Source organism: Hydra viridissima, unplaced genomic scaffold (assembly GCF_058129835.1).
Source record: "Hydra viridissima isolate aposymbiotic clone 2 unplaced genomic scaffold, HvirCarnegie_v1 scaffold_6, whole genome shotgun sequence".
Taxonomy (NCBI): domain Eukaryota; kingdom Metazoa; phylum Cnidaria; class Hydrozoa; order Anthoathecata; family Hydridae; genus Hydra; species Hydra viridissima.
Genome location: NW_028324305.1, coordinates 17,439,369 through 17,456,178, shown reverse-complemented (window position 1 = coordinate 17,456,178; position 16,810 = coordinate 17,439,369). Strand labels below are relative to the sequence as shown.

Below are 16,810 nucleotides of genomic sequence, written 5' to 3'. Positions count from 1 at the left end.
ATAAAAAAGTGAATGCAGGTTATTAGTTTCATAGTCTGAGCATAAAGTTTTTTATGTGGTGTAATTAAGTTTGATATAGTTATAAATGACAATTGTGATGTTTTTTAAGATCTTGAAAGCACTCGTCATTTTGCAAGACTACAATAAGCATTAAAGATTTTTTTCTGTGCACTTCAAAAGTGTTCTTTAAAAGTGTTTTTTAAAAGTATACACTTCAGTTATGTTAAACTCATAGCAATAAACTCCTTTTTATGCAGCTTTGCAACTAAAAAAATTTTTATGCTAGAAATTATTACATTTATTGATAACTAAATCACATATATACTTTAACCGTTGAATCGTTATCAGTCTTTAATTATAACTGGTAAATACAGAAAAGCAAAAACAAAGTAAGTATACTTTTTCGTCAATTTTCAAACTCAATTTTTAAGTATAATGAGAAAAAAAAAAAGGTATTTTTCAGGCTAATTTTTAAAATTTTTAACATCTGTGTTAAATTTTTAAACGCACTTTTGTAAAAGTTTCTAATTTTTAATGTGTACAGGGTGCGGCACCAAAAGTTTTCTAATTTTTAATGTGTACAGGGTGCGGCACCAAAACTGAGACTCTCTTAGATGTGAACACATTTATTTCAATTTTGAAAAATCGAATATAGATAAATTAACAAAATTTCGGAAATAATTGTTTTTGATGCCTAAGCAACTTTAATCTTCAATATAGTCGCCATCATTCTTGATCATCTTCTCAAGACTCTTCTACGTCCTGTTGCCATACATAGTCAACATTTATGTAATTGGCATCAATTCATTCAAGTTTTCAGAACTTCCAGGTGGTCATTCTGGCCATTTTAAGAACCTGAGAGAACCAGTAAGGAGGCATTTGCTTACCATCATAGCTCACAACCTAAACATTATTGCTGATGCTGGGTACTTCGTGGTATAAATTTGATGAAACACTGAAGGACTGAGTGCAATAAACCTGCCATTTCGGGCATTTCTAGACTGGTCAACTGTCCAGATTTTTTTATCTAAGAAAATTTGAACGGTGGATTTTTGCTCTTTCATCCAGGATAGCATCTTTTTTCCACGACTTAATCTTGACTGTTTAGAGGCTTCTAAAAGGAGCTGGTCCTTCCTACGAAAATAGCTGTGTGCCTCAAGTTGTTTTGAATTTCTTCTTATTGTTCTGAACCTTGCGCTTCTTTGCTGTCTTTTTAATGCTTTTTAGTGAATTGTTCTTGATATGGTACCTGAAAACAGCGAAAACAGTGGCTCTGGATACACCTACAGTCTCACAAATCTTTTAGATTGGCAGTTGGGCGCTGAGCAAATCCAGGACTCTTTTTTTTTTTTTCTAATTGCATCTTGAAGCTTGGCCGAAAATTTTTTTGCTTGTTATTGATTCAAAATTGTTTGAAAAAGCCGTCACTAAAAAAAACGTTGGAAATTTAAATTCGTTTTTGTGAAATATAAGAATAAAAGGGAGTTTCAGTTTTGGTGCCGCAACTGTATATTTGTTTTCAGTGAAAATTTTGTTTCCAAAATGTTATTAACCAAAATACAGCATACAATTTCAAGATTTGCAGGTCTCTTAATTCGGGTTATATAGAGCAATTAAATTTAAGCAAAAAAACAATAATATAAAAACAACTGATAAAATTGGTGTTATATTTTTTATATATATATCACATTGTAAAAATATTGGGTTTAACATTTTAACGATGATACGATCATTTCAACTATTTCACATACCTGAGTATCGTATGCTATTTATAATAACAATCATTAAAACTCTTTTCTTTTCTTTACATTACATTATGTATACTATAATTATATTTACCATTGTTCCCTAATAAGTTTCGGCGTCAAAATACGTAAAAAACTTCTACTTAAGATCAGACGTTGAATTTTAATAATGGCTGAGTTAAATCTTGTTACATTTTCGTAAATCCTGTTATACTGTTCTGTAAATCTTTTTTTGTTATTATTCAGTGAACCAATCTTTGAATTCATGATTAAATTGACTTTTCACATTTTTCTTGTCAGATATCTGTAAGTAAATCGTTTGCCAGTAGTACACGTCCATTTTATGATTATTAAAGGAAAAATCCAAACTTAATGAAGCTAGACTTTTTTAAGTTTGCTTAAAGGATGACTTTACAGTATTTATACGCTCTATATGAAGTTTCTTTTTTGAAATTTGTGTGTTACAGGTAATTTTGACAACTAAAACAGCTGATTAAAAAAATTTAGTTAAATTTATTCCTTATGTTAAAAGTTGGAAATACTAACAACAACAAAGTATTGATTTGAAATATTTCACAGAATAAAAACAGTGAAATTAAATTTCGTAATAAATTAAAAAAAAAAAAAGTTTGATATACTGATGCGTTACAAAAATTTGCATATCGTGTAAGAGCGCAAATCTCATAAGAATGCCGTTCCTGACGAGGACCTTTTTATAAATGCTATCACGAGGTTTTAATTAAATAGTGCTTATTTGGGTGAATGCCAGTCTTTATCATGGCGATGATAATGATCTTTTTTTGTTTTTTGAAAAATAAATAACATGCTCAAAAACAAGTTTTAAAAATATTGATTAAACAAAAAAGAGCATCTTTAGCATTGATAATTTTCTTGAGTCCTTTTAAGCGTTGAGTACTATATTGCAGCATTTTAATTCGCACCCTCAGCAAGTATGATTCCAGTTTTGTTCATTAAACTTGAAATAATAATCGCAATTTTTTTCCCCACAAAATTTGCAAACCCTCGGAGTTGATTGTTTCTATTTTCTGCAGGATGATAAAAAAATGGAAAGCAACACCAGTTTCCCAAAAACACTACATCATCGGAAGATCAAATGACGGTAAGGGTAAAAATATTCTTTGTATTCTTTTAAAATAGAAAATATCTTTACATCTTCAAGATTGTTTATGCCGTCTATGGTCCCTTGCGTCTAGTTGAGCAATTTTAAAGTTATATTTTTAAAGCAAAGTGGATATTATTAGCAGTTAAGCTTTTTTTCCTTTTATGGATTATCATTTTTCTATTAAAATTTTATACTAAAATATCTTGCTTTTAGTTTTTTTTTTATAATTGTAATAATTTATGGTAGTAATATTTCCTTTTGTTTAGTATTTTACTGTTTTACAAGCGTAAAATAAATAAATAAAATCCCATATAATAGAAAAACTCTAGCAAAATCAAAGACGCAAATGAATTGCACGCACGCAATCTTTAGGTTCCTTAGTGCGTTCTGCAAAAGACATGATGTAGAAAAGTAAAAAAAATACGCGTTTGTTAACGTTCATGCAAAATAAAAAAAACTTTAAATCGAGAAAAAATGTTTTATAAGAGAGTAAAAAGTAATGGACTTTAACAAATCTTAATAACCTTAGTTTTACAACTTTCTTATAGAAATGATTGTCATATTTTCGCGCGTATTATACCCCTAGAATACTCGTGTACGATCTTATGGTATTTAGCGTTTGCAGTTTAACAAGTTGATGCGAAATTCATTTCTTAGAACTTTATTTGATATTACTAAATGTCGCTTTAACAAATAATAATCTCTGAGCTGAAATTACGCACGATCTATAATCTTACTGTAAAAATAGATTTACGGAAAGATAAGGAAATGAAGTTGGAAATATATTGCATTTATTTTGATGTTTTCGGTTTAAGATTGAGTTGGATGTCCGAAGAAAGGATATGAACGTATGTTTTTTTTTTTGCAGTTTGTTTAATTCAAGTTTTATTTAATTCAATAGCGTTTGAATAGTTCAGCGAGGGTTAAGAAAGATAAACACATTTTTGTGTTAGAGCGGGTCGCTTGATCTTTATTTTGTGGCGTTTAATATGTAACTTTCAATGTAATGGCCAAAATTATGAGAACAACATTGATCGAGGCTTTGTGTTTTAGTTGATGGTGTGGGTTTTTGTTTCAATATAATTTATTGGTGTTGATGTTCTGCTATCAGAGTTTTTGAAGTAACCAACTAATTTTCTCATATTTTCTAATACGGGATTTGGCGTGCAACGGCCGTTTAATGTGGAGCACTTGGCTTGAAATCAAAGAACCACGAGTAAAATTGCAGCTATCAATTAAACTTAAAAATTTCAACACTTCATAAATTCAATTCTGCTATCTCAACACTTAAGCAAAAACACCGCCAATTAAAAGAGGAGAATATAATTGCGCAACATATAAAGAGACTGCCCAATCACATATAATCCGCGATAAAAATTCTGTACTTTGCGTTACATCCAATACTGGTTCGTCATTAAGAGTGATAACTAGTATTGGATGTAACACATAGAAAAAAAATTGTCTTAACAGTTGCAGTAATATATTAACCAATGAATACTCTTATGCAACGAACAGGATTAAGTATTGAACACGGTTATGCAGGTTGTGTGTAAAAGAGTTACAACAAGCCAGGTTGTTTTAAGTTAAACAGTCAAAAGTATAAACACCAGGTAAAATGGTTTATGTAAAATGATTTAAAAAGATCAACCTGTTTCTGTAACCTTGTTTTGATATTCTGATAAATTCTTCCTTCTCTCACGTTTTTGGTGCCGTCAGTAAGCAAAGAATCATTTTTTCGATTCAAGTTGAACTATTAACATTCTGTTAATCAAAATTTGCTTTTTTAAAAAAATTATTCACTAGTAACTAGTGGCACCAAAACTACACGTTTTTTTTTTTATATATAAGAAACGTGTTTATAAGAAACTAGTAATAGAAGCCCCAAAATCTCAAGAAACTATAAGTACTAAGTTTTTAGTACTAACGTTATTGTTAAACTAGGTACTAATAGTTAAGAATACATGCAAAAAGTGCTTGCACTTGTCAGTCATTTCATAAAAACATTTACATGAGACCAACCAATGAAAAGTTGTAAGTCTGGAATAAGTTATAAGTTTCTGGGATACATGATGGCTACTACGTACCCATTAGTACTAACCCATTAGTACTAACTTTTCGATAAGAAACATTTTATTATGAGTACGAGGAATATTTCCTTATTTGTGTTCTATTCAGAGACAAACCTGAGATATATATTATATTGAATGATGTTGATGGAATTCAAATTATTTTTAGTTGACAGTAAAACATTTTATCTTACTTGTTAACATGTTTTCAAATTGCATTTTATTTACTTTTTCTGTCTTTTGTTAATTTGAAACTTAAGAAACTCTTAAGAAACTTTTAGTACTAAAGTTGTAAAAAAGTACCTTTAAAATAAGAAACTTTCTAGTACTAGACCATTTGCTTAGTTTCTTACATAAAAACATGTACTTGTTACAAAGTCCTTATAATCACTAATTATCACTTGAGTGTTTTAAATTTATAGGATAGGATGAGTAATACGTACAACCCTACGCGATAAAAATTCTGTTTTCTGTATTACTGGTTTCTGGTAACAGGCAATGTAGTAACCATCATGTATCCTGATGGGTATGTAGTAGCCATCATGTATCCCAGAAACTTATAACTTATTCCAGACTTACAACTTTTCATTGGTTGGTCTCATGTAAACATTGGTTGGTCTCATGTTTTTATGAAATGACTGACAAGTGCAAGCACTTTTTGCATGTATTCTTAACGATTAGTACCTAGTTTAACAATAAAGATATATACTCCGTATCTTTTTTTATTTAACTAATTACTAAGGCAAAAAAAGTTGTTCGCAATATATAACCGAATTTAAATTTTATTTGATCAGCAGTAACCAGCAAAAGTAAAACTGTAAAAAACAATGTCCAGCGAAATTTCTTTGCTTAGATAACATAGATAACATACATAAGAAAATACTAATTAAAATAAGAAAGTGCAAATAACAAAGAAAAACTTATAATCTCTTATTATGCTTACTCTAAGAAGGAGAGCTGAAAGGACATTATTAGCTAACAAAGACGATGTGCTTGATTTCCTCCTTTATTTTTTTATCGATCATATTTCTCTTTTTTTTTTTTTCTGAAAACACCAGTCAGATTGTTTGCTTTTGTTGGAAACATTCTTAAACGGATATTCGATGAGTATTCAAAGTGACGCAAACGTGGTGTGAATCTGCAATCCTTTCATGAGCTGTGGATTAAAAAACGAGGAATTTTCGTGTGGTTATAAATAAGTATTGCAAATAGAGATATTTAAGAACTAAATGACTGTATTAAGTGTAACAGAGTTTTTCAGTACGAAATTAAAATAAAAAATTAGACAACTTTGATGAGATATATTTTTTTCTATAATAGGAAGTCCTACAGAGAATCTTAACACTGTGAAGTCTATTTATTGAAAATAACTGAATTTAATTGCCATAGCGAAAAAAAATGTCTTTGTCTTAAAAAGAGACGGACAACGGGAGTAAGACTGCATTGTAGAATGTTTGCATTGTTTTGAGAAAGAAATGAGTAAAAAAGATTTTTCGAACCTAGGAACAAAAACATTTAATAAAATTCTCGACTTATGCAGTAAGTACAAAAATTTCAGTTTTAAAACTAACATTAATTAGAATAATAATAATAATTAGAACAATAATAATGATAAAATGAATGTTACTGAATGTTAAGTTTATTATCAAAGTTTATTTTTAACCAAGCTCTCGTGAAATTTTATACAAATAAGAAACATTTTCGGTTTTTATACATGCAAAAAATAACTTTGGCAATTACTTAGCATAGTTTTACTGTTTTTTTGAACTGCATTTTTTGTTTACATATGAGATAAAAACCTGTAATTTCAATTGCAAGTGGCCACTGAGCAGCTGCCCTGTTTGTAGAAAATCTTGAGTCATTTTTAAAAAAAGTTTCGTTTTAAAGATTGTTGTTAACTGTGTTTTTTTTTTTGTTTTTTTTTTTTGTTAAGCTTAAACATAAAATCATCAAAATAATCGTGACTTCGTCGAACATTTCTTATTTTTCCTTAATTATTTTACTTGTCGCATGTTTTTATACCGATCTTTATCATCTCTTCTCAATATTTTTATTTCATCCGGTCCTGATAATTATTGACTTTTATTTTATGAAAGGACAAATATACGATGAAACGGTAGCTAGTAGTTGATTTTGTTGTTTATCATAGAAAATTCCGTTTAGCAGTTAAAACTGTATATTAAACGGAATCTTTAGCAGGTCATTTTCTTGACGTTTGACAATTGTTAACAGTTGACGTGTGTTGTGATGACGTAGTTGTTTTCTTTACGACTGACGGTGTTAAGCTTTTGTTTACAACTTTTAATGATTCAACAATAAAAACGTCTTGTTAAAAATACTGGGTATTTAAGAGGAGAATCTCATGAATATTATTGCTGTTTTTATGAATCAAGCTCTTCTAACCATTTATCTTTCTTTCTTTTTTTTTTTTTTGATAAAAGAATTTTTATTTTCATATTTTCTGTCAGTTTTTTTTTAATCTGTAAGTACATATAAATCAAATATTGGTATTAAGAGCCACTGCGTATCGTTTTACAATACGTACCATAACGCTGCCAAACTTCAATAAATCTGCGCGCGGATTGTAACGTCTTTGTCTGTTATCGACGTTACAGCGCTAGTGCTACAGACACCAACAGATTAATCCGTATGAGAAAATAAATAAATTTAAGACTGATGTGCTTCGATTTAAACCACTTTAAATTGTAAAATTGAAAGTGTACATTTTAAGTGGGAGAAAAATTGTACGAAGGAAGAAATTCGCCAAGTTTTAAATGTTTTTCATTTTTGACGACGATGGAGTTTTTGTTAACAGGAAATCAATGAAAAGTTTGAATTCATAAAATGAAAACATTAATTTTATTATAAGATTTAAAAACTGCAACTTTTTAACCATACGGTGCTGAAAACTAAGAAATTATGTTGAAACATACAAAAAGAAATAGATGTGAAACTGACTTGACCGCCTGTAAGTCCTCTTCAAAAAAAGGTCCTAATAATGTAAATCAGACAATAAGTTGATAGAACTAGTGAATTCGAGTAATTATGTCTCTAATAGAAGTCTCTTTTTGGTAAACATTTTTAAAAACTTTACCTCCAAACGCTCTCTTTATCATGTAAAATGCTAATCCAATGCAAATCTTAGGCGTTTATAGTTTGGAGAGCTCTCTCGGTTTGTTTTTTTTATTAAGAAAGTCAAAGAAGATGTTGTTCTTGTTGAGGTAATTTTAAGAAATATAAGTTCATGCTTCAAAAGATTGTAGATAATAAGTGATATACTGAGTCTATTGGTATCATTAAAACGCCATATCTTTAGATCATAACCTTAGTTGCCTTTGTTAAATGTTACTGCAATAAAATAACAGCTAAAATGCAATTTATTTAGATAACGAATTTGATGGAAAACCAAAGTCGGAAGAAATCAGAACAAGAAAACCTCGTCGACATACAACGGGGAGTGGTAAGCAAACTATAGAAGATATACAAAAAGCAAAGGAAATTGTTGAGATGAGCAATTCAAGCTATAAAGAGGCCCCAGAAAACTCCTTGGAAGGAACAAATACCCTTGGGCGAAAACAACTAATATCAATGCTAAAGCAAAGATACGGTCCAGAAATTGAAAATTATCGAAATGCAAGGGAAATAAATGAGCAGGTAAAGATTTGAGTAATAGCGCATCTAGAATTCATTCAACTGTTAGTTTTTCAGATTTTATTCCCTGATCAATAATAGTTGGGTAGTCGAAAGCTAGTTGTCACCATTCTTCGAAGTCAGTTAATAATTAAAAGTTCGTCAAAATGCCTTATGAAAGTAATTAAAATTATATCTAAGCTTGTTTTACATTTAAAAACCACAAAAATTGCGTTACATAGATACGTAACAAGCAAACAAGGTTGTTGATGATCTTTTCGTGTTTATGAAGTAATGATGAATAATTTAAGAATTTCGGTAAACAGTTTTTTCTGACAACGAACCCGTTTTTTTATTTATAATTCTTTTTTTTTTAAATAAAATGCATGAGACATTTATACTGCTGTGACAAAGTTCTTACGTTCCCGGGGGTAAAACGTCCTATTTTCATTTGGGTATGTTTTGCTTTAGTTTTGCAATGATTTTGTTTAAAATCTCGTGAATAATTTGCTTAGTAATCTTACAGCAAAAAAAATTAAATAAAAATTATTTGATGTACTTTAGGTGAAAACTAAAAATGTTTGGACATGGAGCATTCGTTACTCTACTGTCAATAAATAAGAAAAAAAAAAGTAAAAAATATCCCCAGTCTCTCTTACATTGTATTAAAAAACCCCCTGGTGATGAATAATGTAAATAAAAATAAAACATGTTTTGAGTTTAAGACTGTTTATCTATAAGAGAAGTCAGTGAAAAGATTTTTTCAATCATTTTAGTATTAAAAATTATTTCTAACTTTTCTGTCAGGAACAAGTAGTTACTGAGCGTAATTGGGATCAACGGAATGACTCAATCAGAAACGGCAGTGTTTTAAACCAATACACTGTAAAAAGCAAAACGTTCCAATCGAACAAGACTCAGTATCAAACCAATATTAACAACTCGTCGTCCATGATCCGTTCGACCACAAACAATGCAAGTTTTCGAAGGTCGACCAGAAGAAGTGATTCAAATGACGGTTCTGGGGGAGAAACATCCAACTCTGTGAGTGGAAATAGCGACAACGATTCGGGCTGGAGCTCTCATGGTAAGTTTCATTTAAAACTGTTTCTGATTCTGTGTGTGTAAGTCGGTTCCGGGTTGTTTTAGTTGAAACTGATTTTACTTTTTAGCTATAGCATTTCTCCAATATCGCGATGAAGTAAAACGCGTTAATTTACCTTCACTTATGCGCTCAATTGATGCCGTCAAAAGTCTCTTTGTCGAAGCATTCCCTAATAAAGTTTCTCTGCAACACTTTCAAACTGGACAAAAAACTATATATATAAAAGACATAGAAAATGGCGTGTATTTTCAACTTGAAAATATTGGGTAAGTTTTTCAAATTGCGCTTTTTTTTTAACTAAAGATGTAATTATACATTTTTTTCAAAAAAAGTAAAATTAAATTTTAAAATAGTTCCAAACTTTTAAAATTTATATTTAAATATTTATTCATTTTGTATATATAATGTAAATATTAAATATAGATATCATACATTATCATACATTATCATACATTATCATTTATTTAGCAAAAGTATTGTTATTTTGATTTTAATTACTTTTTTTTTTTTATCAAACTTTGAAATTAAATTATTTAGGGATGTGTCAAATCGATCGTTCCTTAAAATACATGAGTTAGATAACCAACAAGCAATCAATAATTCAATTTGGGATAATTTACCTCCTAAAAAATATTCTGAATCGTCTCAAGATTTGGAGATTTCTTCCCCGAAATTTAAAAGAGAAAGTTCTAGTTCATCGTTACGTTCAGACGGCATTCTAAACCGAACAAACTATATTTCACACAACAATTTTGAGTTTAAGGGAGATACGCAAAAGGAAAACTCTCCGCAAAAGAACTTTAGATCATCGAGTTTCAATAATGCCAACGATCAATATGGAAAAGAAATGGGACCCGTATTTTCACAACAGTTTAGCCCTGCTGTGAAACGAAAGCCTCAAGTTCAAACTGTGCCATCAAGGTAACTTAAATACCACCTTATAAAACACCTCCTTAAAAGTACTGTCCCACTATTAAAAATTGCTTGTCCAATCACAAACTACTTTAATTTTTAGAAATATCACTCACTAAATTACTTTCACACAGAAAGGTTTTAAGGTTATTTAAATGTCAACATTCGTCAAATAACGTTGGACATTTGTCAATATTAGCAATATTAAATCGTTCAACGTGCATCGGGCGGAGTTTTTTTTAACTTTAACCAATTCTAAAAATTACTAAATTCCATCTTTTCCATCTACTATAAATAATACAAAGTTATGGAGTCTTATTCCATGTCAATAAGGAAAACAATCATTCTGTTTATAAATACACAAAGATTATGAAAATCTAAATACGTCATTAATAAGAAGCTTTTAGACTTTTAATGAACAAAATTTGTATAGGAAGTATTTAGAAGCTTTTTTGCAAAACCAAGCAAACATTTCATTGCTTAAATATATTTAATCTTTTCTTTCCAAGATATTTAACTTTTTAGATTCGTGTTGGCGGTGTTGACAATTTTATTTTAAGTAAAACCTTAATTTGAATATAATTTAATATGTGAAAGCTGTACGTACGTACACGTACGTACGTGTGCAAAAAATATAAATTGAGAATACTTTAACAATTGTTTTTAGCAAAGTTTCTGTTGAAGATCAATTAGCTGGTTTAGCAGGTCTAATAGATACTGCTTTATCAGACGAAGAAATGCGAACAGCTGAAGCTGAAGAATGTGTTAACATTAAAAATCCTGGCAAACTGAGTAAAAATATTATAAACAACCTACAAAACCAAACTGAGCAGTTTAATTCACGAAAGGTAAAAGTCTTGTTAGTGATAAATAAAAATACACGAAAAGTTAATGGAAAATAGATGAAAAATATTCAACATTTCAAATTTTTAGGAATATCTTCCGAAGCATTATCAACCAACCGTTCTGGTAAAAGCTCAAGAAACCAAAGCTGACCCAACGGTTAGCAATGCAACAGTAATCAAGAAGAGCGGATCTGTTGGCAGTGAGACTTCTGAGGAATATAAAGCTGCTACATCGATACAAAGGCCTCAAGCAAAACGCGACGATAAACAAAACGGTTCGGCTTTTACCAACAAAACTTTAAATAACATTACTGATATATCTTCTGACTTGTTGCAACAACTCAACGAACTTGAAGAGGAAGTTAAGTGGAGAAGTGAACCTGAACGAAAACTCACTGCAAAAGGTTAAAAATTTAAAACTATTAAAAAGTATATTTCAATTTAAGGTGACAATGAAAAAATTAAACTTTTTTTTCGCAATGAAATTTCTAAACTTCATTTTTTTTGGCACTTTAAATAATGCACCAATATATTGCTTTATTAATAAAACAATTTCTTGCTGTTGGTTTAAAAAATAGCAGCTTGGTTAGTTCATCTCCTCTTGATGGGTTTAATTGGTAATTACAGAATTTTATTCTAACGTCGCTTAAAGCAATTTTTATAAACAAACAAGTATCAAAGAGGATCTATTGCATCAATGCATTATAAGTTTAGCTGTATTTTTTTTTTACTTTCCAGTTCAGTATTATAAAGTATTAAACTTAATAAGTGTATTAGTTTGTAGAAAGTTTTTATATTTTATCGATACTTCACAGTGATTTTAAACACGCAGGGTCCACTACATTACGGTGTGATTATGACGGAACTGATTGATTTGCTAGGTTACTTGATGTATAAATAATTGATTTGCGACGTACTTTGATTTATAGCTAATTCAATTGCTAGGTAATTTATCTTCTGGTCTTTTGTCCGTTCGTGTTAATTTTAAAAACGTGTCGAAAAAAAACATTTTATTACGCGTATTTAATTTATTTACATTGCGTTCGCAATGTAAATAAATTAAATTTTACATTTTTTTTTTTTAATTTTACACTTTTACATTTACATCGCATTTTTCTGCTTTTTTAACCAACATTCGAGCTGTTTGCATGTTGTTGGTATGTCGAGGAACACTTGGATAAGTTTTAAAAGTAAATATTGAATTCATAAAAATACACAAAATTGTTGTCGCATTTGTTAGAACTTTTTTATACGTCCCATTTGGAACCATTTCAACATCTCCCATTTCAGCACAGTCAGTTTGTGTTCTACTTCTTAAAATATGTAAAAAGTTGTTTTCTTTGCGATCAAAACGACTGTTCAAAGATTAAACAAGTTTTTTCTAAGTGGGGATTTTAAACTCATTTTACACCGTCAAAGCTCTTACAGAGTGGAAATACTGAGTATCATCATACATACAGGAGACATCATACAGGAGGCCCCTATAAAAGAGTAATTGTTTTACAAAAAACGTTATGAAATTTTGTTTCAATTTAATCTATATATTCGTATTTTCCAAATACTATATATGAATATGTAAATATATATGATATATATGATATAAATAAATATGATGTAAATGTATATATGAAAATATATGTTTGCTCTTTTAGAAAATAAAAGCGAAACATTTTACTCAACTCAATCCATTGGATCTTCAAATACTTTAATCAACAAATCTTCTTCAAGTCTTCAAAGTTCAAACACGTCATTTAATCTTACAAATACTACGTCAACAGCAACGACTAAAGCAATGAATGCGTCGACAAGTTCAAATACATCTCCTGGCTCTGAAAACGCAAGCTTGTTCGTTTACTCAAGCGAAAGAAAAGAAACTTTAGAACATGAAGACCAAGAAGATGAACTGTTGGAAAGTCTTTCCCAACCCATATATGCGCAAATTGACAAAGCATTCCTGACGTCAAAAGCAAAACTTACACCGGCACCATCTGCGCAAACTGCATCAGCTGAAGAAAATGTACAGAACTCAGTGCAATCGCCAAAACTACCTAAAGATAGATCAACAAGCGGTAAATTATGCAAGCCTCCATCAGTTATCACTCCAGACTTCGTTGAGCTTGAAGACTCTGCGCACATTGTCAAAAAAAGAATTTACGGTTTAAAAAAAGACTTATCGGAAATGAGAAGAGTTCATTTGGAAAATACGCGCCAGTTTAAAGCTGACATCCAAAAAAAGCTGCTTTTGTTTAGAAAAAAAGCAGCCAAAGCAGAGGAGTTACTACAGGGTAAACTAGATGTTAACAACAGCTTTATCTTTGGTAAGTAGTTAATATTAATGGCTTTTTATGTTATGCATATGTGTGTATATATGTATATATGTATATATACATATCTACAAACACACCTAAATAAATACATACAAATATACAAATGTACACATATGCAAATAGCTACATATACAAATGGATACATATGTACATACAAACAAATCACACATACATACGAATATATATATATATATATATATATATATATATATATATATATATATATATATATATATATATATATATATATATATATATATATACACATACATAGCGCAAGAGCATCCCGTAAGAGAAAGACGACATCGTTTGACATCAGATCAAATAGAATACAACAAGAAGAGAGCTAACACTACAGAAATTATTGGGTAACTTTTCTTTGATTATTTCTAATGGTAGATGAAATTTTTAAATTTTGCTGTCTGAAAGTTTAATCGGTTTGTTCATTGATTCGTTAGGACTCGTTTTTTCGTTCATGTCAAGTTTTCTCGAACCCTTGCGCCATTTTAAAAGTTTAATCAAGAAAAAAAATCCCCTATTTAGTGAACTAATAAGTGAGTTAAAAATTTTATTTATTCTGTTTTTATGATATGTAACATTTTATTTCCACCAGAAAACTTGAAGATCGTATGGAGGCGATCCGATTAAATGTAGTCACCAAGAAATGCGTTGAAAACCCTGAAGAACTTCAAGCTGTTCATGAAGAATTGACCAGTTGCGCAAAAAGTTTGTCCGAAGTTAAGAGTAAGAATTTACAGAACTGCGTAATTTACAGAACACTTTAACAGCAATTAATGGAACAATAACAATAACATAATGACAAAATTTAAAATACTTCTAAAATAATTTTTTTCTTTTTTTTTTTTTTTTTTTTTCATAAAAAAAAGCACACAAACTTTTTTGATTTATAGATCGATATCATGGTCTCATTGATATGGTTGAGAAAGTGATTACTTCCGAAAAAGAAGTCATTTTAGAAGAAGAAAAGTAAGAGATTTTTTTAAAAGGAGCTTTCAAATAAAAAGCCAATAACCGTTTTCTAATTCTAAGAAAATTTTTTTCCCTTTTTCAGATTTTTAAAAGAGGAGCCAGAAAACTTAGAGAAACTTATCATCCGCTGCAAAGCGTTGACAGACACTCTGTTTACATTGCAGAGGTAATTCCATTTGAAACCTAGGGAAAATTGTTTTTTTTTAAAAGATCACAAACTCTTTTTTTGTCGAAAGTTAGTTCATTTTCAATTAAATAAATGGGCAGAATAAAACTTTAGGTTAGCAACTGTTCAAAACGATGCTGCAACAAAGAGACGAGAACAAAAACAACAGCAGCAGCAGCAACAACAACAACTACAACAACAACAGCAGCAACAGCAACGACAAAATAAAAGCTATGTTTACGTAAGACTTTTTATCGATTGCTTTCCTTTAATTTGTCCTATTCTCGATATCCTTTTATTTGCTGAAAGTTTGATTTGTAAGCGACTAAGCATTTGAGCAATACCCTTACTTTTCTATCTTTTTTTGTATTTTAGAGAACTTATGCCGATAGTGGCATAATGTAGAAAAATATGCGACTTGCTAAATACTACTCTATGACTCGAAGAATAAGTGATGCAGCTCTTGAAACTGTCATTTTTTTTATGACTGGTTATCCGGTGTGACGTAGAAAACAAAAACTCGTCCCTTGTTTGATAATTTTAGTAAATGCAAAAGTTAAATATTTTGAAGACGTTTATATTTCTTTTTTTACTTTCTTGTAAATAAACTTATTTAGACCATGAAATTACATTTTTTTAAAAATTGAGTAGTTCTATCGGGCCAGATTAAAAAAAGACTAAGAATCGTCGATTGATTTTTCGGATATTAACGAATAGTGACAAATAAAGTAAACTTCGGCCACTATTTATGATTTTCTTTCCTTGTAAATTAATTTTCTTATTCATTTAAAATCGATAGTTCAAGTTCACTTGCAATCAATAGATCAGAAAAAACTACAAAAACTAAAATTATTAAAAAAATTTATAAAAACATAATATATAAAATTATATTAACATTATTATTAATATTGATATAAAAAAAAAAAATCAGGCAAATAGTATGTTAAAAGATCTAAGCACAATAACAAAAGAAATAATTTGCAGGGAAACAAAATCACAGTGACTAGAACCACCCTTGTTGACGGTACAAGCTTCCTATATCAACCATTTGAAATAATTCGAATTTAAAATAACTTGTATACTTAGATATACATTTCAAGATTACAAAAAAAAATTTGCAATATCTCGCAATATCTTGCAATATCTTGCAATATCTTGCAATATCTTGCAATATCTCGCATACCTTGAGATATGGCGTTGAATCGCTATTCGTTTAAACCCGTTAAGTTTTAAATAAAGAAAATATGTATCAAAATAAACTTTTTGCATATAAATAAATATATATATATATATATATATATATATATATATATATATATATATATATATATATATATATATATATATATATATATATATACAATAAAGAAAAAGTTATTTGTCACAGTTTCAAAGAATTCAGCTAAGTCAATTTATGGCAAACCGAAAGAATAACTAAGTATTTAATATTAACATAATATGATTTATCAGCTATATATAAACTAAATTTTATTTGACAAAAACTAATGGGTTATTATGTGCTTTTTCTGATATATGAAATATGAAAAACGAAAACAAGAAATATCTGGCCGCATTTTGCAAGATAATTACAAATCAAAATAACTTTTTAAAAGGTTTGCTGTATCAAATGAATTATAAAAAAGCCCTTTAGAAAATACACCTACTAAAAAACAATGCATAGTGGAATATGTATAATGGAGCTTATAGAGTAGTCGCAAAAAATGGCAACATATCGGAAAAAATACTTAAAAAATACACAAATTTAAGGCTGGTGAATGAAGGACCAAGGAAATGAATGAAACCAGATCTTGACAAAAACAATTGTTTAAGCTTTTTCACATTTTGCTATACTTTTTTAGTCATTTTAAAATCATCCTTAGAGGTCTACTTTATCATTGACA

At 29.4% G+C, this 16,810-nt stretch overlaps 1 protein-coding gene across 7 annotated transcripts; it reads left to right on the top strand.

Moving 5' to 3' along the window:
• Positions 1 to 2,530: 2,530 nt before the first annotated feature.
• Positions 2,531 to 15,552, top strand: LOC145190040 (uncharacterized). 7 transcript variants are annotated; one of them, XM_090089646.1, is made up of 16 exons: positions 2,548 to 2,695; positions 2,798 to 2,865; positions 3,684 to 3,716; positions 8,320 to 8,588; positions 9,372 to 9,651; positions 9,737 to 9,935; positions 10,207 to 10,590; positions 11,249 to 11,429; positions 11,515 to 11,830; positions 13,079 to 13,744; positions 14,028 to 14,121; positions 14,367 to 14,497; positions 14,665 to 14,740; positions 14,826 to 14,909; positions 15,024 to 15,150; positions 15,285 to 15,552. In XM_090089646.1, the coding sequence occupies exons 4-16, from the start codon at positions 8,442 to 8,444 to the stop codon at positions 15,312 to 15,314; spliced, it is 2,715 nt and encodes a 904-aa protein (XP_089945772.1). In that variant the 5' UTR covers positions 2,548 to 2,695; positions 2,798 to 2,865; positions 3,684 to 3,716; positions 8,320 to 8,441; the 3' UTR covers positions 15,315 to 15,552. The 7 variants fall into 7 exon arrangements, with proteins under 7 accessions (XP_089945767.1, XP_089945772.1, XP_089945771.1 ...); XM_090089641.1 differs by lacking the exon at positions 3,684 to 3,716 and having other exon boundaries at positions 2,531 to 2,695; XM_090089645.1 differs by lacking the exons at positions 2,548 to 2,695; positions 2,798 to 2,865 and having other exon boundaries at positions 3,330 to 3,716.
• The last annotated feature ends 1,258 nt before the right edge of the window (positions 15,553 to 16,810 follow it).